The sequence below is a fragment of the Dendropsophus ebraccatus genome, chromosome 2, assembly GCF_027789765.1.
Source record: "Dendropsophus ebraccatus isolate aDenEbr1 chromosome 2, aDenEbr1.pat, whole genome shotgun sequence".
Lineage (NCBI taxonomy): Eukaryota > Metazoa > Chordata > Amphibia > Anura > Hylidae > Dendropsophus > Dendropsophus ebraccatus.
In genome coordinates, this window is record NC_091455.1 from 70,184,377 (window position 1) to 70,208,850 (window position 24,474).

At 41.9% G+C, this 24,474-nt stretch overlaps 1 protein-coding gene and 1 non-coding gene across 4 annotated transcripts in view; both read right to left on the reverse strand.

Moving 5' to 3' along the window:
• The window catches only part of DLGAP1 (DLG associated protein 1), a 172,098-nt gene that overhangs the window by 127,872 nt on the left and 19,752 nt on the right, over positions 1–24,474 (reverse strand). For all 3 annotated transcript variants that reach the window (XM_069957736.1, XM_069957738.1, XM_069957737.1), the window contains exon 2: positions 18,445–18,662. In XM_069957736.1, coding sequence (XP_069813837.1) covers positions 18,445–18,662 — 218 coding nt within the window. The remainder of the gene's footprint in view (positions 1–18,444; positions 18,663–24,474) is intronic.
• Positions 15,590–15,693, reverse strand: LOC138785024 (U6 spliceosomal RNA). Its single transcript, XR_011362013.1, has one exon. It is a non-coding gene; the product is annotated as a U6 spliceosomal RNA (small nuclear RNA).

The window sequence follows — 24,474 nt, forward strand, 5'->3', positions numbered from 1 at the left end:
TGCTCCCACTGCTCTCCCACCTTAGGAGACAGATATTTCACGCCTCTGTCTCACATTGTGTGTGTTTGCTGAGCACAGGCTGATGATGCAGACTTGATGCAGTTCGGGATGTCACAGGAGGCTTGGCTGAATCTTGTCTCCCACCCCTCTGAGTAATCCACCATCCCTGACCAGCCTCTCTAGTCTACACCTCAGCAGACCAGAAGTGACAGAATCAGGTGCTTCACTGATTGTGCAAAAGTATGCAGTAAAAGTAGGGCTGTGTTTACACATGTTGGAGTTTCATTGCAGTAGTGCAGCGACTTAACAAAAATGATGAAGTAACACAAATTATGCTAATCGGCACAGAGGATCAGTGCTGGCACTGCCAATCCCACCTCGACAAAAAAACAAGGCATACACAGTATATCCCATGTAAGATAATATCGGATTAAGTCCTTATGTGGGACTCAACTTCACAGATAAAAGATGCCTGATTATAATATGTGCGTGGAGATAAGAAGAAAAAAAATTAATGCAAAAAGTTCTTTACTTTACTCCAATATCGGCATTACAGTGTGCTGTGTGGGTGGGACAACAACAAAATGATAAAGTACTGCATAAAATTCAGTAACACCATGAAACCGTGATGTGTGAACACAGCCTAGATGTTCTGCAACAGCTTTGGGTGGGGAATGGGCAGGGTGGAGGACTGTGATGAGCAGCTGAGGGAAAGCAATGCATTCTGGAACCTGTGTACTGTGCACAACTGCTCAACCAGGAAGTACAGCTACAAAATACAGAACGAAGACCCCCAAAACAAATAGATTTTTGGTAGTTTCAAAACTTTTTTCCCCGCTACCTGAAGTTCCCCTTTAAGCTGCCATAGAGGGATCACTTTCTGCCCCGAGTTGTATCTGTTTATACCGTTGCATGAACTGTTCCAACTATGACCTTGGATTAGTGTATCCTTGCTTCTCTTTTATGTCTTTGGACATACTATTTCTATGTAGGTAAAGGAGGTCATGAGTAACAAACAACACGATCGATGGAATATACTACAATAGAAATTATGAAAAATCCATTAAGAAGCTGGAAAGCCTCAAAAATGACTGTCCAACTTTCTGCTGCAAGTGCCACTATGGGTTATAAAGTCCACTTATATTAAACCTACTGTGAGTACTTACGCAAGGTGAAAAGATGCTGTCACAAGGGAGGATTTATAATCAGTATACGACCTACAAATGCATCATCTTTATATATGGCCAAGTGTTATTTTTAGTATTGTGAGATACTGTCATAAGACAAGATTTACTATCTGTACATGACCTATGATACTAATAATTTTTTCATATTTGGCCTAGAGTTTCTCCAGTGTTTTGACCCTTTCCAGCAATAATGAAGAGAAAATGAATTCCCACTCAAGGCTCAATAAGGTTGGGTTTGGAATTTTAGCCCCAGATCAACCAGTGTTGTCAATGTTATTATCAGACCTCTCTCGGAAGTGCGCCTTCCTCTGTACTATCCTGCCATATTTGTTGTACTTCTCGCACAGACCATGTAAGAGAACAAGTTGATGCCCCTCTGGGACTTCATGAAAACCGTTAATGAGTAAGTGCTTCAAACATGTCAAAAAGTTTCTCACTTAGACTTCTCTTCACAAAGATAAAAAGTACAAGAAATTGTATGACGCTTACAAGAAAATCCCAAGACCAGATGGCACAGTCCCAAGAACACTTGAAGGTGGTTAGTGAATAAACAGAGAAGATACTAATCATGATCATTCAGCAGAGATAGGAGCTGTGCCAAAAGACCTGACGGCGCCAGATGTTACATTTTATAGAAAAAATAAAGCCTGAGCCAGGCAATTACACAAAGCACCTCGCTTATCAATAGCTGCCGCATGGAAAATGCTTCACTTGTTTATTCTGCTTTGTTTTATTGCTAAGCAGGTGAATAGATTTTATTCTCCAACACTGGAAAATTCAAACAGTTGGAATTTAATAAATCTTACTTATCAGCCATGAAACCGGACTGGTTTGTTATACTGCTCCAATAATTCTGGTTCGCCCAACTTGGTAAAAATGTTTTGCCAGAAAAGGGAAGCCGCATCAAGTGATTGAATGAGTCAGGGGGGAACTTCACTCTATAATACGGTCTAGGATAGCAGCCTGTAGTAGCCAGCACCCGAAGGTAACCTGTACATTCCACAATCACAAGATGTCTCAAATACATTGGATCTGTCAGCTTAGTAAAAGCATGCATTCCCTATGCAATAGCATTTCCAGTGCATTTTTTCTTAGAGCTCAGCTTTGTGATGTTCCTTTGTTATTGCTCCTGGAAATGTGTAACTACATTGATGGTCGGGTGGTTACATTTCCCTTGTCTGTAGGTGGTGTGTCCCTGCACAGTCTCATGTGATCAGTATTAATTGGTTAGTGTGAGAGAATCTAAAGAGCCCCCCCCCCTATCGTTCACAAGGAGATTTGTCTATTTAGTCATACAGGTGAAATAACAGATGAACAGCATAAAGTGGAGATAAACAATGGTCCCAAATTGTTACATAGGGACATGTAAGCCATCTATGTAAAACATTGAGTAATTTGGGATATTCAGTGTGTATTCCTTTTTTTATGTTACAGTTTAGAGCTACCTTCACTGTTCTGCAAGTTTCCCCTTGTTCTCTGTAGTTAGCCAATGATTCCACTCTGTGCACTTTTTCCATTGTGTGACACACTACTGAGAAACTGGTCTACTTTCCTGGTCTACTACTGGGAAACACAGAAGACTGCCAGAGGAGTACACCTCAGAATAAAGGAGTGCTGAGTAAACTTTATTATAGCATCAGCTGTTATACTAGCGCATACACTATCGATACTTTGGTAGCAACACCTTCCAACGGTCAGCTCTAGATTAGTTGCACTAGGGACTTTAAGGGTAGCATCACACGTACCGCATCGCCAGGGCCGGCTCCAGGTTTTTGTGGGCCCTTGGGCGACAGAGCCTCAGCGGGCCCCTTTGTATAGCAAATCATGTGGCATCATTGTTAGAGGGTCTCTATCTCTTCATTCTGTGTAGGTGATCAGCAGTGTATTATATACTTGTTATAATACACTGCTGATCACCTACACAGAATGCCCTGGCACTAAAACCTAACCAGCCCACATACCATATAATTTCATATCTATCTAGCACAACCTTGCCACTTCTGTTGGGTGCAGAAGTCGGATGCTGCCCTATGGAGTTTTCGAAAACATTTTGAAAGGTTCACCCAACACTAAACACCTGCTGAGTTAAGTGTGCAGATCTAATTTTTATATATTTTTTAATGAGATTCCTCCACATCCTTTATTTTCTGAATATGATGCATGTGACCCAAAATAAACTATTCTTGCACTTTACAGCAATCACAATGAATAATATATACTTTTTAATAGTTCAGACAGTTCTGCAAAACCCAACCAATATCAGCACTTATAGATTTGTCTGCAGGGATCAACAACAGAAAAATGTGCAATACAACATTGGATTTATTGCATATTGTGACTCCCCCATGGAAAGTAAAGGGGGAAATCTGCAATAAATCCACTCATATGCCACAGGTGACCCTACCCTAAAACACACCTTCCTACTCCCAGCACACATAGACAGATACAAACACTTGCATACAGACAAACATACAAACACTTCCATACAGACACACATATGCATGTATACCCAGTCACACCATACACTCACCTCTGTCTTGATCAGTAAGGCAGCAGTCCTTTCACCTGTCACATCTCCCTCTGCCCTGGGCCACTGTGGAGGTCAGGAGACACAGGAATACAGCTGGAGGAGGGGGCAGGGAAGCAGGCACAGGCAGCAGGGCCCTGACCTGCTGTTTGGCCTCTACAGGCTGCCGTGCAGTGAGCCCCGCCCCCCTCTCCTCTGGCCCGACCTGAAGGAGTAAAGGCTGGAGGAAAAAGCATCAGGACGTCAGACATCAGCCCATTTGGGGTCCCGGTGAAGGGGTCACAGTAAGAGGTCCTGACATCACTCAGGGGGCCCCCAGTGTCAGCAATGCCAGTCCCAGGGAGGGGGAAAGGGTTGTGACAGGCGACATCACTCTGCTGCAGGTGAATGGTGACTGTGCATTCCGGGCGTGGGCAAGTGCCAGGGGGCCCCTTGAGGCGCTGTGGGCCCCAGCACTTGCCCGAGTATGCCTGGTGCTAACGCCGGCCCTGCGCATCGCAGCTCATTTTCTGATGCGGATCCGCAGCAGATTTGACTAAGTGAATGCACACAGTATTAAATCCGCACTGTATAATCTGCTGTGGATCTGCAGCAGAAAATAAGTTGCGATGCGGTATGTGTGAAGCTACTCTAAAGGGGTTATCCAGCGCTACAAAAACATGGCCACTTTCTTCTAGAGACAGCCCCACTCTTGTCTTCAGCTTGGGCAGGGTTTTGCTGCTCAGTTCCATTGAAGTGAATGGAGCTTAATTGCAAACCGCATCTGAACTGGAGACAAGAGTCGTGTTGTCTCTGAAAGGAAGTGGGCATGTTTTTTTAGCACTGGATAATCCCTTTAAATACAGGCAGCTTTTCATTGCCATTATAAGGATAACAAGTTTTAGTGGCTCAGTGGCTGCGGCTGGGCAAAGCACTGATTGGCTGGGAGGGAGAGCAGGAAGCGGGGAGCCCATGCAGCAAGCCAGATTGAGGACGGGTAATGTATGTTCCGGCAGCGCGTGGGTTAAGGTGGATGATTTACTTACTCACACTGGTCTGAAATATCCGCTGCAAGCATATATTCACATGGGAACTGACAGGACCATCAAGAGGGCATGGAGCAAGTAATATACCTGTCCGTTGCTGTTAGTGATCATGGGTAGCTGATCCTTTAATATGGCAGCCTGAGGCCTTTACTTGAAAAAGCATTACCAGTTTATTTTAAAACATTTTTTTCCTTCGGCGTACCCCTTTAATGTTGCCACTTTTGCTAAATGTGGGCCTACATATGTAGACTGTGCAATGTATTGCTATATACTTTAAAATAACATCTGGCTGCAGTGATTAAAGAAAAGAAATGTGGAGAAAATGGCACCAAAAACAAGTCAAAATGCTGAGTGAAAGTTGCCTTAGGCAGTGCTGAACATCTTGGAAAAGTAACTGCAACACCTGACTGATCTCCGAGCGAGCAATGTTCGTACATCCACTTTAATCCTTGAACAAAACATGGGAGACTTTCTAATTCAGGAATCTTCCCTGGGGGAAGTGAAGTATAGTTTTGCTGAGCATATGAAGTTGATCCAAGTACTAAATGTGAACCTTTGCCTCTATGCCTGACAGATGCTGAACACATAATGTGCACCCTCAGACTCCTGTACCACAAGTAACCCTCTTATGTGAGAACTAGTAAGGTGTTATGTCCTATTGAATGGTCTTTGGAATCGCTCCGATTTACGTCCCATGAGCCCAAGGTAATGAGCAGGATAAAATCCAATGTGACCTATCTTTCTTTCCACCAACTTCTGCCATTAGTGGATGGTCAGGAGGCACCTATACACATAAACTGAATGATGGAACGTGTATGGCACATTGCCTATAGAAGACAATCAGCTCAGGTTTCCTTTTTACAGAGCAACTTGGAAATGAAAGCTGCTATGGTTGCTATGGACAGATAACACTTTTTGTTTCAGTTTTGAGAAAATCTGCCCCATATTGTGGTGGCTGACTGCTTGGAGGCCATTACTAACAGTATCTATCTTTGACATGCAATAGACTTCTTCATCACAAGTCCAATAATATCCTCACGAACAAAAATATACCCAAATACAAATCCCAAATTGCTGCAAATCTCAGGATGTTGTCATGTCTCTGGCAGATAAGTGATTATACACTGGGTCTGGCTGCTAAACAGGCCTCTATTACACACCTAAAGACATTTTGCCCAGTTAGCAGACCTTGAGAGGGAATACATCATACATGAGAGAAGCATGACTGTACTAAGTTATTAGGAGACCAGGCTCTAGACACCCAGACAGACCACCAGTAAAAGAGGATTGTTTTATTCACCAACAAGCATGAGGGGCTCCAGCAGATTCCTTCTCCACCATCCAGACCTAGGTGGCACCTTCTTTACACATCCCTGTCTGTGCCTGTACCATTTCCAGGCACCTAGCAGAAAGATATTTGGTGTTATGGCACCCAACCTACGCCTTTGTGTGCAGTACTATTGTGAACAAAATACAGACTGCTGCTGACTAAAACCATATGATCTTATGTGATGAATCCAGGTTCTGTTTGGGACCTAACAGTGGTTGGAATTTCCAATAGCCACCATTAGAGTTTAGACGGGCAGATCTAACTTGACCTATCTGGGAAGACCATCCCATTATTGAGACCAGATTTATTGTCAGGGTTTTATTAGTCCACTATACATTATGCATACTGCATTATGCATTATGCATACATTCACTTAGATGACCAACCCCATAGAATATATATATATATATATACACACACACACATTCATGAGTAAATGAGTCATTCCTTAGTATTGCCTAAGGAATATCAGGCTGTTTTACAGTTTTATGGTAAAGCGAGATTCCAGCCTGTAGCAGTTATCACCTATCCCTTCCCCCATGCGAAGCCACAGGTTGGATGAGTCTGCATGGAGCAGTGGTCAGGCATGCGCTCTGTCACTACATGTAATGTCTATGCCACGGATGGAAATGACCAACACAGTATAACAGTATCAGCCAGAAATACAAAGTAAACAAAGTAAACAATCTATATTGTTAGTCTGTAGCTCTCTTCTATCCTTGCGAAAAACTGTATGAAGTTAAACTGTATCTGATGTGAGAACTGAGTCTTGAAATAATAAATCAGAGCTGCAAAAAGATGGGCAGCTGATTTTTACAGCATGTTCCTGTCTTAAGCATCAATACAGCATGTTCTGGCGCATAACACCACAGTGAGAGCCACTTTTATTTTCCATGATCAATCTGCCCATTTTTGCAGCATCAGCCAGAAGCCTTCAGAGAGAAGTAGAAGAAAGGAATACAGTTGAATTATTGGCATATTATTTAATTCACGGTTAAGTTTAATTGAGGTATACATAATGCGGCACAACATATTCTTTATTCCTAAACAGCAAATTGTGTATATAATTAAAGGGGTTGTCCTGCTGTTTAAAACTTTTGATATATTGCTGCTGTTCTATGAAAATAATAAAGAAGCACTTTGTACTTTTCCCTGCTCCCCCGGTGTCCTCCATCAGTGTCTCTGGGTCCCCTGCTGACTGCAGCCGCCACCACTTGCGAGACAAACTTGTATTGACAGTAACAGGCCACTCAACCAATCACTGGCTGCGGCACTCTCCCAACTCAGTCAGTGATTGGCTGAGCGGGCTGTCACTGCCAAGACAAGTTCGTCTTGTAAGTATTGTTGGCTGCAGTTAATGGAGGACTTAGAGATGCCACAGGAGTGCAATGAGGTAAGGATAGATTCTTTATTATTTTTTTTTTATAAAACAGCAGCCAGACAACCCCTTTATTGTAATGCCTCTATAACTTTCCACATTCATATGACAAGGAATTAAAGCATTAAGCATTGGGCGAAAGGCACAGTGTTCAATGTGTACATGCTAGATGGTCACCAAGACAGACCTTATCAAGGGTGGTAAACAGTAAGGTTTTCTTTCTATACTTGACAACCTGGAATGCTGTTTAATTAAGAAATGAATGCAGGAGAATTACAGATTAGAATGTAGAAAATGTCATATTCTTTCTGATACATTGTAATATATGTTTATTGACAAAAAATAAAATAAAATGCACCAAGAAGGAGTTGTTGGAATTGAATAAAAATGTATTTGTGTGAATACAGTGATGAGTGCAATATTAGAAGGAAATGATAAGTTTATAGGAAAAAATGATACAACTAAACGGAGGCTGTGGTACTCTGTTGTGTTACCCATTGCCTGGATACAAGATGAGATACAATTGGGAATGAAGGTATACAGAGTCTCTGTTGCATCCTGTGGCACATTTGCCCACAAGTGTTGCAGATGGGCCCGTAGATTCTGCACATTTGTAAGTTACCGAGCCTCCATACTCAAACCCAACTGATGTTCAATCCCAAGCAGAACATGATTCAATCAGCTGAGATTTATCGGTAGCTGTCTGTTGATGACAGGACACATAATGGGTGCTGTGGCACCAAATTTCCTTCTGCTAAGTGCCTGGAAATGGTCAGGGGTCTGTAATGAGGTTGTCTCCTATGTCTGTATGGTGGACAGTGAAATTGTGGAGCTCCTCATTATTTGTCAGTGGTTCAAGTGAGCCTATCTTTAATGGTGGTCTGTCTGGGCCACTTAGAGCTTGTTCACTGTGTACAATTCAACATTCCTATCTGGGCCTCCTAGTAATCATGGGTAATCTTGGGGGAAATCTAACAACAAGTATTTATTACTCCTGCAGTGCTGACATGGGAAATTAAGCATTACTCATCTCACATTAACATTGTATGGATTAAATCCTGCCCTCAAATAACTCTGCCCTTTCCCCTTCCAACTACCTTTGTAAGCTTTCAGTACCACATCACTCACATCTCTGTAAGTATCAGGCTTATACTAGACGTAGACTAGTAGACTAATTCTGTCACCAACTCCAGCAAGGTGATGCTCAGCAACCTAGAAATGTCTGTGTCCCACAATCCACCAACCCATTGCTAGAGATATTCGAACATCTGAAAAAGCTAGGTTCGATTGAACTCGAAACTAGCCGGATACAGCCTATTACCTAGGCTAAATCCTGGAATTCCAGGCGGTCCCCAGGATGTCTCCTCCTTCGACCCAGGTCGTGAAGACATCAGCAATCAAATACGGAAGGTCCATCTAGGATCGAGTTCGATCGAACCCAGCTTTTTCAGCTGTTCGATCAAGCCTACCCATTACTTGCTGCTATTCAAGGTGCTCAGATAGTGCTGAGGCACACAGCAACACCATATACACCTAACGCATCACAGCATGCACATATTAACATGGCACACATAATCAACAAGAACATGTTTATGGACTGTTCTTTTAAAGGTGACATATAAGTCTAGGTACCTATGTGGAGGAGAAACTGTACCCACTTACAAGTTCACCATGCACAATGACTTGCAGCAGTTGGAGTATTGTAAATAAATCACCAATGCACTGTGGGAATGTAAAAAGAAACAACAACATTTTCTGGAGAGATTAATTGTGTGTTATTAGGATAGTCTAATAGATGAATCTAGGTTTATAAAATACCATAGTAGAACGTATTACCCAAATGTATATTGCCTGATACAAGGCTTGGTTAAAGAATAATAGTGACTTCATCGTTTTGAGTTGATCTTTTGTTCCAGTAAAAGGAAATCTTAGCTGTTAGCTAGTTAAAGGGATATTCAGTTTACTTTAAAACCAAATTACAACCTGCTGTGTAACATAAACTACAACATACATTACCAGAATGGGGAGCTTATGTGTCATCAACGCAAGTAAATGAAGGGACCAGGACTGAATGTAGCATCTGCACTGGATCAGATGAGGTGGCTATGGGGTAGTTTGTTCAGTTACACGCATCACAGGCTACAGGCTGGTTTTAAGGTAAATTGGAATACTCCATTAATGTAGGTTGCTGCTTGAGCATACAGGGCCATCAGAAGGTTTCAGCTACCACACAGTCACACATTTATGTGGTGGGAAATCTTGACAAGACGGCACAGGTCAAGCCAGAAACACGGATTATATAGTAGAGTTTGTTAAAGCAGAAGATGGAACACAAGCAGAAGATGGAACACTAATTCCATTTATAGTCTTGCATTAACTTAGCATATGGACATAATGCTTAGGTGTTGATATCCTTTCAGTCATATATTGTGCTTTTATTTATATGTAAATTGGAAATACGTAAGATAAACTATACAGTTGGGAAAAAAGTACAAAACATTGTACTTATTAGTACTAAGAGAGTACCCAAAGGAACTGGTTAATAATATAATTAGATATATAACTCCCCTACCTTCCTCCCCTAGCCAAGATATACTAACCCTAGTCTTATAGTATCTTTCAAGTGAGTTATATTAAAACAACCTATGTAATGTTTGCTGCTGCTCAGGGTGGTAGGAGCAAATAAAAAAACATGACTCACCTGCTCCCAATTCCCAACTGGTGCCAGTCCAACAGTGCTGATCCTGCCACTCAGAGCTTCCTGTTCTCCATCCTGACAAGAAGGAAATGCCTCCTCACCTGTCATTGGCCACTTCCATTGTGTTTGGATAGAGAATAGAAAGCTCTAAACTGCAGGACCTGCTCCATTGCAATGACATAGACAGAGGGTCAAGCAGTTGTTTTTATTTACTCCTGCCACCCTGAGCAGTTTTAAAAATGATATTTTTTTTTATGAAAAATGCATTTACTAGCTTTCTATCTAACGCTGGTTATACAGTGGAAAAAAATGGCACTGAATAGTTGTCTTCTATAGACGTGGTCTTATCAGAGAAAATGGCCACTATGCATAATGTATGGGGAACTGAAGATCCATCATGCAAAATCGGGTCTGGATAAGATGATGGTCCTCTCGAAGACATAAACTATACCTTAAACGAGTTTGTCAGCTTATTTTAGCATATTAAAGCCAGGGGATAGATTCCATGGTGCAGCCAGGGTTGGATAGATGCAAGCAAATGAATTTTAAATATACTCCTGTTTCTGTAAAGGGGCATCAGTTTTCTTGTAAAACCAACTTTTACTCATGATTACAAGTGTCCTGAAGGCAAGCTCCATCATTTAACTTGCCTTCTCACCAGCCCAACCCTTCCATTTGGGCTCAGTTAGAATATTTGATTTACGTATAATTTTGTGACAGAACTTTGCACTGCCCAATGTCACAGTCAAGGAGCGAGAAGGCGAGTTAAGCAGTGCCATTTGGGAGGCTTTGCCCCTTCCTGCTGCGTCACGACCAATGAAAGTCAGTGACTGTGGCAGGAGACCGCTGCAGTCACTGGTTGGCTGAGTAGGCTAAATCCTACCCTTTCATGACATTTCAGCTTAGTTGTGACGTAGCCCAAAGCCAGGAGAGAATGACATCTAGCAGGGTGATGCAGCGCAAGGGCACAAGATCCGGTAAGCATACTTACTTTATTATATTCCCCTACCCCCAACCCGAAATGATCCCCCTCCCACACACCCACCCACCCCGTGGACTTCTCCTTTAAGCACATTAGTTCTTACTGTTCCCCAAAAGAATGCCTGGAAATGACTGTATCATGATGGCCTTAAATCATTCACTACAGCTTTACCTTTTATAAACATTCTGATTTATGGGTTCTTTACTTTTTGAACAAAAATCTCCTTGGTGTAGTCACTGTCTTAATGACTACAATGGATTTAACTTAAAAAGTAATAAATGGTCCTGGTCTAAATCTACCCTTTGCTTGGTTACAAATGACTCACTACCGATATTCTAATTAAACATTAATATGATTTTTGGCAGGCGGGATGGGGATGCACACAGCGTGAAACATTATATGTTGATCTCTCTAATTAAGCCCATTACAAAAGCTTAACAATCACAGTGTAGTTAGAGTTATTATTTTGGATTATTAAGAAGCCTTGGTGTTTGCTGAATGTGAGATGCTCATGAAGAGCCTGTGGTGTCCGTTTTCTACTTGAAATTGCAAATATCCAATCTCCACACTATGGTACTCATCCCAATGTCATGTCACAGTTTTCAAAACTGAATTTTGTGCTTCAGCAACTTCTGTTTAAATTTTCACACTATACCTATGAAGGGCGGACGAGGATGTTGTCTTATGAATAAAAAAATAAACTGCACATATGATTTCTACTATACTTTTTTTGTAGAAAACTGATATACATTAGGCATCTGCAGTCAGAGAATTAAGCCATCATAGTCACTTCTATCCTTAAACAAATACAATAAACAATAGCAATTCTTTAAAAAGTCAATTTAACTTTTAGGGTGCCTTCACACCTACCGACTCGCAATGTAAATCTCGCTGCGAGTCTGGCAGGTCCTGGTAGTTCCCTGTCACTACATACTCGCAGTGGTCTGAAAGACTGCTGCGAGTATGTAATTTTGCTGCCCCCTTAACCCCTTCTGCTCCCGCCCGGCTCCCGCTCCGCTGTGTATATACATAAGACAGAGGTGTAGCTAGGCTCTCCTGCACCCGGGGCAAAGATTCAATTTGACGCCCCCCCCCCCCTGTATGCGCAGTAAGCACAGGGGAGCCCATGTGTATATATATATATATATATATATATATATATATATATTTTTTTTTTTTTCTTTTTTAATGAAGTTTAGGTGAGCGATAGTTTAGATGAGCGATTCGGTCATCTCAACTGGCAGCACTAGTGTGGTGGTCACAATATGGGATACATAATGTTATATTTACAGTGTACCTGGAATGTTCACATTTAAAATTTGGTCCCTAAGTACCTTAACGGAGGCGCCGATGTCTCCTCTCCCTGCTGTCTGTACCTGAGGAGGCGCCATTGTCTCCGCTCCCTGCTGTCTGTACCTGTGAATTAGGAGTCGGCGTTGTCTCCCCTCCCTGTTGTCTGTACCTGGGGAGGTGCCGTTGTCTCCTCTCCCTGCTGTCTGTACCTGAGGAGGCGCTGTTGTCTCTGCTCCCTGCTGTCTGTACCTGAGGAGGCGCCGTTGTCTCCACTCCCTGCTGTCTGTACCTGAGGAGGCTCCGTTGTCTCCACTCCCTGCTGTCTGTACCTGAGGAGGCTCCGTTGTCTCCGCTCCCTGCTGTCTGTACCTCTGAATTAGGAGGCGAAGCTTCCTGATCTATCTCCAGTGTGACACCCAGTCTAATGTGATTCTATGGTGCCGTCTCCTAATGCACAGGTACGCTCAGCAGTAGAGTTGATCAAACTTCAGGAAATCCTAGGTTCAATTGAACTCGAACATTCACAAATCTTCCGCATTAGATTGCTGATGCCTTCCCGGTCCGTGGGGAAGGAGGAGAGTGCCCAGCTATTGCCTAGGCTGAATCCCAGAATTCCAGTCGGTACCCAGGCTGTCTCTTCCTTGCCCTCAGACCAGGAAGGCATCACCAATCTAATGCAGCAGGTTCGTGAATGTTCGAGTTCTATAGAACCTAGGATTTCCCGAGATTCGATCACCTCCCCTCAGCAGCGGAGACAAAAGCAGTAATACCTCCAGTAAGGTATTGCATCACCTCCAGTAAGGTTTTCCATCACTAAATTCAAAATAGAAATAATTTAGAAAAATGACAGGTACAGGTGCTTTATAGATCGGAGTAGGGAACCTTGGCTCTCCAGCTGTTGAAAAACTACAACTCCCATCATACATAGACAGTCAAAGCTAAAACTTTGGCTGTCCAGACATGATGGGAGTTGTAGTTCTGCAACAGCTGGAGAGCCAAGCTTCCCTACCTCTGAAGATAGTAGGTGAGGTTTATATAAATGTGATATATATTTGGAGAGGGCAGTTATTAAGGGGTTAAGTATAGAATAATGTACAGCCAGATCAGACCCCTAAATAGACATTTGACCCCAACTCTCTTGTGTGCCCCCCCATCCCAGACAAGCATCACCCTGTTCCCCCCTGCCCCCCTTCCCAGACTGTGCACCCCTGATTGTCCTCCCCTTCCCACACACCTGTATCATCTTTCTTCCTCCTCCATAGTGCAGTGTACATACAGGACCTGTGGTGACATCATAGTCACATTTCAAGGTCCTTCACCATCTCTTTCCTGTACTGTTTCCTGGCTGCTGTTTAGCCCTAATTTGCGCAAAATCACAGTAAAAACGCAGCGATTTTGCGCAATTTATAGCTAAACGGCAGCCAGGAGACAGGACAGTATGGGAAATACCTCTTTTGATGAAGTAAAAATCTTCCCCTGCCTGACAGAGGGCAGGACGCTTCCAGGCTGCCTCATCCACTGTGATCCTTCTCTCTCTGCTCCCTGTGATGGCGCCCCCCCTGGTCTCGGCGCCCGGGGCAGCTGCCCCCCTTGCCCACCCCTAGCTACGGCCCTGCATAACATCTCATCCCTGCACGGGGTCCCGGTCTCCTGCTCTCCCGCCCAGCCAATCAATGTGTTGTCCAGCCACAGCCACTGATTGGCTGGGCGGGAGAGCAGTACGCTGGGACCCTGTGCAGCAAGGACAGGTAATGTATAAACGCTGCGGAGCGGGAGCCGGGAAGGAGCAGAAGGGGTTAAGGGGGCGACAGACCGCTGCGAGTATGTAGTGACAGGGACCTGCCAGGACCTGCCAGACTCACAGCAAGATTTACACTGCGAGTCCGTAGGTGTGAAGGCACTCTCAAAGGAAGTTGAAAATAAAAAAAGTCAGTTTTGGATGACCAGCTAACTGTCAAGTATGTATGGGGCCACTCGACTCCAATGGAGCTAGGGAAGGGAAGGATCAAACGTCTTCAATTTTAACTTGGTAAGTGGGGTGTCTCATTAGAATTTGGAAATGTCCCAATGAGTAAGTACCCACACTTTAAAGTATGGAAACAGTGAAGTAAATAATTAATAGTGATGAGCGAGTATTAAAATGCTAGGGTGCTCGTTTCGAGTAATGAACCCCATTGAAGTCAATAGGAAACTCGAGCATTTTTGCAGGGGACCCAAGCTCGGCACAGGGAAGGTTGTGTGAAAACTGTCAGCCTCAGAAAATGATGGAAACACCACGGAAATGTACAGGAAACAGCAGGGGCAGCATGCATAGATGCCTCTGAGGCCGCCTAATCGCACCATTACGCCAAATTTTGGGCAACAGCATGGCAGTGAGAACACAGGGAACCATTAAAACAGAGGTAACATATGAACCACCCAAAATGCGTGGAAGAGGTGGTGGATAAATTACTGTACACATAATCTGCTATCCACGTGATCACCTGTTCACACTGCTGCGGTTTTAATAGCGGTGTACCCTGAGACCCCATAATTTGCGAGAGGAAGCTAGGGAGTAAATGTCTGTGGTGTGCCACTGCTCCCTCCTCAATGGTGCTGCTGTGTCACCCTGCCCAGAACCACGGCATCTGCCCACTGCATTGCTTGGAACCCCACGCCCACACCCTCGTCCTTTTTTTTTCCCCAAATATTTTTATTAGATTTTTCAAATTTTATCTGCAACAATATAGTTACATATCAAAGGAAGACATAAATAGGATACAATATAGTAAGTTTGAAAACAATTTTGCTATAAAGAACAATAGAATCTAAAGAACAAAAATGAATGCTCTACAGGATAGAAAGAAATGAAAATAAAGAATCTCTATCTTTAATATAATTAAGGAACTCTGAGTACTCCTAGGGTGCCCTTTGCCTCCTCCGTCTGATACCAAACAGTATTACAAAGGTGTTTCATAACAGCTTCCCTCTCCTCCTGCGACATAACCTTTATGAGAAAAAAATTCCATTGTTTAATGAAATTTTTTGTGAAAACATCTTTGTTGCGGATTGCATCAAACATTTCCCAATGAAGAGTTTCTTTAAGCGAGGTTGTTAGCTCAGAAATAGTGGCAAGTGTGTCAGAGATCCAGTGGTTTAGTAAGCCTTTTAAGGCCAATAACTATAGGCTAAAAATATGGAATGCTTCACGAGTTTGCGTGTCATCCTTATGCAGGGGCCATGCTAATCTTCTCTGTATCGTTCCAATTTTAGTATATGTGCTGCTAAAATTGTGTTAGCTGCACTGCAAGTCCCAGCCAGCAGTCTGGAGTAATCCAAAAAAAAGGGCTGTTGGGTTCTTTCTATAGTATCCCTGCCTACCGAACGCTAATTCCCTCCCTAACGCTCTCCCTGACAATCAGCAGCTCTCTCCCTAATCTCGTCGAGCATGCATGTGAGGCGAGCACCGCTGGCCGAGATTTTTATATGGCAGGGTCATCTGATCTGGCCAACCAATCGCTGCTATCGACATGTATGGGTCCCACGTCATCGCAGGATGTACCAAAGATTCTTCTGCATGTTGATTGGCTGAGAAATTGTGCCCAAACTTAGAAAGAAAGGATGATGCCATTTTCTCGAGTATCGTGAGAAGCTCGTCTGAGTAACAAGTACCTTAATACTCGAACGAGTACCAAGCTCGGAGGAGCATGCTCGCTCATCACTAATAATTAACATTAAATATATCAGTTTATTCGCTAGATAATGGAAAGATTTGTAATGCTCACATTCACTCTGGAGAAAATTTATAAGAACTATCTCAATATTTTTTGGCATAAATATGGAGTTTTCAATGGTGTATGCATGTGTTTCTTTATAAAGCATCTGGGAGCCATTTGTTGCATGTTCTTATGTTTTTATGTCTGGCAGCTTTCTGTTTGGCGGCGTGATGTCATTTTTACAAGTGTTCACCTAACACATTTTACAATGATTGTAACAATTCCGGTCTTGTACAGTTTGATCAGTCAGGTAACATTTTCTTCATTGGTGAATACCAGTAGGAGGGCACCAATGAGACCACCAATATCACAGCCCCTTACCATAAAACAGACACTCATGGCCTTCCAGCTGTTCTAAAACTACAAGCCCCATGATGCCTGGCTTTAGCTGCCCATGCATGACGGGAATAGTAGTTTTGCAACAGCTGGAGGGCTGCATTTTGACACTGGTCCGGGGCTTAACAAGTACTGAGGATGGTAGGTCTTGCTTGTGTTCTGAATGTTTTTTGCCTGCTCTGAGACTTGAATTGGGTTAGGTGTCTGCCCTGGGGTCTGACATTTATATAGTGTTCTGAATGTATGTAAGGCATCCAGTCTTGGATCTAATAGGCCCACATGCATAAACTTTTTCTTTGAGTGCACGTGCCTTTGTATACTTTTTAACCTTATTGTCTTTGCACCTATTTGTTTTAGACTTTTTTTTCAGATTCAGAGAAGTGTTAATTTTGCTTTGCTTTGTAATAGTTCATGGTAAGAAGTGTAAGCCGTAATTAGTGTTATGTAATTGCACAGAGAGTTTATATAATTAGCACCTAAAGATATAATAAAGGAGTATAAGATATTCCACAAGGATCTAGCTAAGAATGACAGTGGATCTCCAAGCATTTACTACTGTATAACCAGACCAGTATTTTTAAGAGACTAAAATGCCATGGATCATGTTTAAATATTCCCAACACCTTGATTAAAGATTTTTTTTTCCTGCAAACATCATAATATAGTATCCTCAGCCTTGTGTTTCTCCATTACCGGCATAAACATTTACATGTGCATAGACCATTACCACAGGAAAACTTTGTATGACAGCAACGACACTGATGCAGTAGTAGTTTACGTGCAGTAAAAGGCCATGTTCACACAGCATATATTTTGTATTTATTATGGCCCTTGTTGCCGATTTGCAACAATGGCCGTTATTACTACAAAACTTAAGTGCACTGTAGTCTGAAGGGAATCCTGGCCTGTATACACTCATTGAATAGCGGCCACACAAGCCTGACAGGTCACACATTAGAGAGTCCGGCTCCAGCCGCACTCTCCATTGTTATGGCTATGGTGAATTGGAATGCGGGTGTACACGGATGCGCCTGCATCACAATTCAGCACAAATGAGGATCATCCGGCCAGGATGATCTTTCCTGTGTTTCACGTAGTGTGAACCTGGCCAAATAGTGAGTGCTGCATTACTGCAACAAAATGTCATACTCACCTCCCCCTTAAAGGGGTATTCCAGTGGGGGGGGGGGGCACTTTTTTGCTGGGACCGGGGAGAAGGTGGCAGAGGGAAAAGATGTCCACTCACCTCTCCGGTTCCAGCGGCGGGTCCCGCATCGCGGCGCCCTGGTTCCCAGTTCCCGGACGCTTTCTGGTGTCTGATGCGGGCCCGAGACGTGACGTCTCAGGTCTGTTCAGCCAGTCAGTGAAGGAGGCAGGATCTGAGCAGACTTGAAACGGATCCTGCCTCCTTCACTGACTGGCTGAGCGGACCTGAGACGTCATGAGTGGCTTGAGCAAAAATCAGCACTTTTTAAGTGGTGTGGCCAGGGGCGCATTAGATTAATGTGCCCCAATATATGTTGGTGATGGGGTTCATAGATTATGTTTAACCTATATAAATAAAAAAGATTATTTTTATAAATGATTACACTTATACTTTTTATACATTTTAACTTAATACTGATGACATAATAAAAGGGCTCTTACCCTTTGCTTCATAAAAGAAACTACAACCATAAAGATTTACCGAGCAAAACATGAAAGGAAGAAAGAGATCCATTTCAAACCACATCAATAAATTCTCTCCAATTCATTCTGTGCTGCTGGGGCACAGATCATAACCTATGTACATTATATAGGATTAAATAGGAATTGCTTACATAATCAATATGTAAGTTTAAAGGCTTTCTTGTCAAACTGTAGCATGTCTAGATAAGCGGCATATCCTCTCCCACAGGACATACCTTACAATGAAGACTAGAAAACTGTCTTACTTGAGAGTAGTGAGCTCTGTGAGTGATGGCTGGGTAGCCTTAAGATAGCTCTCTCTTCGCGCTGCAATCTTTGGAGATGGCTTTGGGCTGTTTGTGTCGGAGTCCCCACTGTCATCATCACCCATGGCTTTGATGTAGCTGCCACTGCGCATTCTTCGACATGGAATCTCCTCTTCTTTGCTCTTGGGGGTATACCCACTCCACTCATCTTGAGGAACCTAAAAATAAAGAATAAGGATTCATTTAGTGACTTATAACCTAGTCTTAGCAGAGTGCAAAACAGAATATCATTGAAAATGCAAAGTATACCATGTAATGGCCAATTTACTGTATATGTCAGATTATATTATACAGTGAATAACATCCATTATATCTTTCGTTAAGCTTGGATCTGGCATTGTGTAATGTTCTCCATTCCTTCTCGATAATACAATGCCAATTAAATATTTGACTTTTCATATGAATATTATCTTTTTATAATATACACTATACATTAGGAGTTTTCCATTGGCGGCGTGCCTGTCAGTAATTGTATTTGTATAGATTTCACATTCTGAGTATACAGAGAAAAGTGGCACTATACAGACACTTCTTATCTCTTCCTGCAGAAACTGTGTTACTGCTGATCAGTCTTGGAGGAAATTCCTTCTTTTGTGCTGACCGCTGATTGAATGACATGTACAGCTTCCTTGCTTGTCAAAAATGGCATTCTTCAGAAACCACAATGTGTATTACATAGGTCTGTGACCCAGCTGCTGCAAAACATCACAATAAACCCCTGATGCTGCCGACGTTTGCTAAAGATTATGGCGTTTAATATCAAACAATGGTAGATAGCGCCTCTAAGACTTCACAAAGAGTTTCTGCAGCTGCTGAGGTTTATAAAACATTATAGAGAATATTAGTCCTTGCATTTCAGTGATATATAAATGCAGTTGGCCAGTAGCCTTGTGATTCTATATGGTATTAGACTGATAATAATCTAATATATATTATATTATATTATAAAATATATAATGTATCAAAAGCAATGAGGAAAACATGTAAATGAAATGCTAGAAGCATAAGCAGCTCTGGCATATCCCAATGTTAAGCTACTGTACCTACGTGCAATAAAATCTGTTTCCATCAGTTTACATTACGCAAATTCCTCTGTCATTTCTCTACAGACTTTTTTTCATTAAATCAGATCAGAAGTATTACATTTCATCAGTCACATCAAACTATAACATCCCATATCAAATATCGTCCTGTTTATATATGCAAATGTCAGCAGTACTCAAGGCCCGGCTCACTATAGCTTTGATCTTTCACATCGCATTTGTTTAAAAGTACTGATCCAAATTGATGGATCAGCTGATGAATACAACAGGTTTTTAGTAGCTTTTGGTATCTTTTTTTTGCACTACAGAAATAAAATGCACAAAGGGGAGATTTATCAAAGGGTGTAAAATATAGACAGGTGTAAACTGCCCACAGTAACCAATTACAGCTCACCTTTTAGCTCTGGTAAAATAAAATCTGAGCTGTGATTGGTTGCTGTGGGCAGTTTTCACCAGTCTATATTTTACACCCATTAAAAATTATGGGCCATAATGCTTAAGTTTTTTTTTAAGTCTTTCTTTTTAAGTATTTTTTTTTTTTTAATAAGGTAGGCATTATAATTTTAAACATTTTGCCTCCATAACATATTTGTAAATCCCTTAAACTAGAAATTTGGCCACAACTGAAAAAATCGAGTCAAGTAGGGGTTTGGGGTAACATAATAAAATATGCATACTTACCTGTCTACGTGCCCCTGCAGCATTGCATTATTGCTCTCAGGCCCTGTAAGGTCACAACCTGGGCTCAGGAACGCCTGCTCAGCCAGTCAGTGACAAAGGCGAGACACCACTGCAGTCACTGTACTTTCCCCTGGGTCATAACATAGCAGGAAAAGGGGAAAAATGAAGTCCTGTAGCTATCAGAGAGACAGTGATGCAGCGCTGTGGGGGGAACGTGGATGGGTAAGTATGCATTCTTTATTATGTTCCCCTACACCCCTGCTTGACTGGATTTTTAGTTGTGGCCCAAAGTTCTCTTTTAAATGAGCGAAAATGGCTCCTAAAGAATCTAAGTCTTGACCACTAGGTGTCTCCCTTCTTTGAAATCTACTGTCAACTGCCTGTTGTCAGGGGATTACTATCTCTAGTAAAAGAGAGATGCATGACAAGACATAGGAAGTGGGGGTTGAGTTTAGCATCTGCTTTGTGCAGGAGAGTGCTCTGCCGGGATGTTGGAGGATGAGGAAGAATAAGAAGAATAAAAAGAATAAGAATAAGAAGAACACCTGTGCCTGTGTATTGACCTTTGACTTCAGTCTTCACATCACCTCATGCCCACTAGCGTTAGCCGAACCGTACTAATGGGTGACACAGGCCCCAGACCTTGTTACCTGGGCTGAGCAGAATGCTGAGGGTTCCCTGCTGACACCCGCGCTGCGAGTTCCTAGGCTTACTGCAACTTTGGTCTGTCTGGACCAGTTCCTGGCTCTGTGGCTCTATAGTGGATACTGTCCTTCTCTGTGGCTTCTCCTTGCCCTCTCCTGAGAGGCTTAACACTGCATTGTGCATGGTGTAGATACTTGTGAGAAGGTTGGTGACAGTGAACTGTCCTGTGTCCTACCCATGCGGGGTACTGGCTAAGACTTACTACTTGGGGACCTGGCAGAGGGTCAGGGCCCAGATAGGACCGCTGTGGAGAGCAGTCTAGTTTGCGTCCTCCCTCCACACCATTCCAAACAGAAGACTCTTGCTCCTGCCCCACCCATGGGACTAACTTCCTCTACAGCATGTAGGGTGCGCTGTGATTGGGTGAAAAGAGTGCAATAGAAGAACAGAGAGGAGGGGTGATAGGAAAGAAGAAAGCAGAAATCCTACTGGTCTACAGATTCTGGTAAAACATAATAACCCTTTCCTATCCTTTAGCTGTCCAGCTTCCATACACTAATACACAATACAGCGACATCTAGAGGTCAACTCTACTTTCATCATAATAAGACCACAAAAAGTACAGACTTTTGCGAAGGGTGTATGTAACAGTAACACCCCTAGTGGGACACCACAAAAGCATTAAAACAATCATTTCACCACTCAGAAGGGTTAGTCTAACAGGGCCAGGTAGGTTTTTTAGGTTTTATTATTATTATTATTATTATTATTATTATTATCATTATTATTATTATTATTATTATTATTATTTTATCTTATTGATTGAAGCAAAGAATTGCAGCAAAAAACTGTTACAAATTCCAGGAAAAATGATGATTGTTAGATAATCCAGTTAATCATTTGATGAACCTTTTTAATGCATAAAACCAACACAATAGACATTACCATTGTAATGCTGGCCATACACCTTTTGGGGGGACCAGCTGTCCATCTAATCTGTATGGGAGCCTGCCGATTGTGCTCCAGTGGCACAGCTCTGGGGAGAGAAGGATCAAGCACACTGGATTTCAAGAGCTTGATCCTCTTTTCTTGGCAGTGGTTTACCCTTCCTCTATCCATTGAAAACACATGAATGCTCAGCCTAAACCCACCATAAACAGATCAGAAAAAAATGACTGCATTACTAAACTAAACCAATTTACACAACCCAAAATCAAAAAGGTCGAAAACTGATCATGTTTTTCACAAGGAACTTTCATAATGAACCTAAAGGGTCACTCCAGCCAAAGCTTTTTTTCCCCCTCCCAACATAAGCATAGTGTGGGTAACAAGATGCTCTGTCCTCCTTTCACCAGGTGGCTCAATTTCACAGATACAATGCCACTTCTGGTGCTTGATGCTACAAAGTTTGATCAACGGAATCGCACTGGGGTTTGTCTTTGGACTAGATGTCACTTTCTCAATGTAACTGTATTTACTGAGCGTATTATAGAGTTACCTTGGGAAAGTTACTCCCGCTAGCACCTGAGGCACCTAAACATCTAGTAAGAAGGGGAGCAGGACTAATGTTTATCCATCTCTATGCCTATGCTGGAAACTCTAACTTTTTGTTGGAGTGTCGCTTTAAACTACAATATTACCATACACTTGCATTTACAAACACATTTATGTGCTAAAGCCTTTATAATGCTTATAATTCTGCAGCCTTTAGAGCTGACATTTCATAGGATTTAATGTAAGCAAGTCTCACTTTGCAAAGTCAGTTGAAGCCATTAAAGATAATTTTTTATTCTTTCTTAAATGTAATCCCTCTGTTCTGTTATTATCACTACTATACTTCAAGAATGTGGAATGTCACATTCCCGTCATAATTATACTGAAGGAAATTACTGATTTTAGCTTCTGTTTCATCCCATTCCGAGCGGCTCAGAAGTTTACACATGCGTGGACTGGTTAGTATTTTGTAGCATCACCTTCAAATTGTCTAAATGCGGTCACATGTTTAGGACCTTCCACAATCTTCTCACAATAAGTTGCTGAAATTTTGGCCCATTCCTCCTGACAGAGTTGGTGTAATCAGATCTGTAGGCCGCTTTGCTTCCACACACTTTACTTTCAGCAGACCAGTCGGTAATATTCAAAAAAGTAAGATCTTTGTCTCAATGTTCTTTTGCATACTGTAACCTGGTTTTAATTCTTAAAAGTGTTGATTATTTTTAAGAATAAATGTATAACAATATCAACAATAGTGACTATAATAGATGACAAGGTACACGTACAAGCACTTTGTGGTGATATAGATTCTTTTGTACCTATTCCATTGGAATTTTCACAAGATCATATGCTGTTATTCTTGAAAAGATTCACATTTTTTATCCTTCCTGAACATCATGAAGAATACAAGGTCCAATGTTGTATAAACTTGCATATCATCATGTGAACAGAGAAGATAATGGTACCTTCAGGCATTTAGAAGTTGCCCCCAGGTATCAGACTTATTGTCTTCAGTTTTCCTATGATGTCAAATATCTTTCCGCAGGTACATCACCCATTACCTCGCATTTTGTCAACTAGCTTATATAGACAGAAGCTTCTTAAGCAATGACCAGGTTTTATGGATATGTAAACTTTTTATATTTTTTGATGTAGTAAATTATATTGCATGATATAAATAAAAGATCTGTGTGTAAACATTTTTTGAAAAATTAAATTGCTTGTCAGAGACCTGGATACATTTCCAAGTTTTCCCCATAGACATTTATTGCCTGTACTATTTAGTTGCTGTGGGTCTTAAATTATCCTTCTCTACCTACATTCAACTTGTGGTGTTTCCTTACTATACGTTAGTAATGACCAGTGCTTCCATGGCTCATTCCAACTCTCCTTGGTTTCAGATGCACTGTACAATGTGCACCTATACAAATCTCTTACTCTCTGAACAGAAGAGTACAGTCCACAGACCACATAGTTTTCTCTCTTTGGAACAGATTCAACATTTATTAACCCTTTAAGGACATGGCCCATTTTCGTTTTTACGTTTTCGTTTTTTCCTCCTTGTGTTTAAAAGGTCATAGCACTTGCATTTTTCCACCTAGAGAACCACATGACCCCTTATTTTTTGAGTCACTAATTGTACTTTGCAATTACAGGCTGAATTTTTGCATAAAGTACACTGCGAAACCAGAAAAAAATTCAAAGTGTGGTGAAATTGAAAAAAAAAAACGCATTTCTTTTATTTGGGGGAAATGTGTTTTTACGCCATTCGCCCTGTGGTAAAACTGACTTGTTATGCATGTTCCTCAAGTTGTTACGATTAAAACGATATATAACATGTATAACTTATATTGTATCTGATGGCCTGTAAAAAATTCAAACCGTTGTTAACCAATATACGTGCCTTAAAATCGCTCTATTCCCAGGCTTATAGCGCTTTTATCCTTTGGTCTATGGGGCTGTGCGAGATGTCATTTTTTGCGCCATGATGTGATCTTTCTATCGGTACCTTGATTGCGCATATACGACTTTTTGATCGCTTTATATTACATTTTTTCTGGATTTGATGCGACCAAAAATGCGCAATTTTGCACTTTGGGATTTTTTT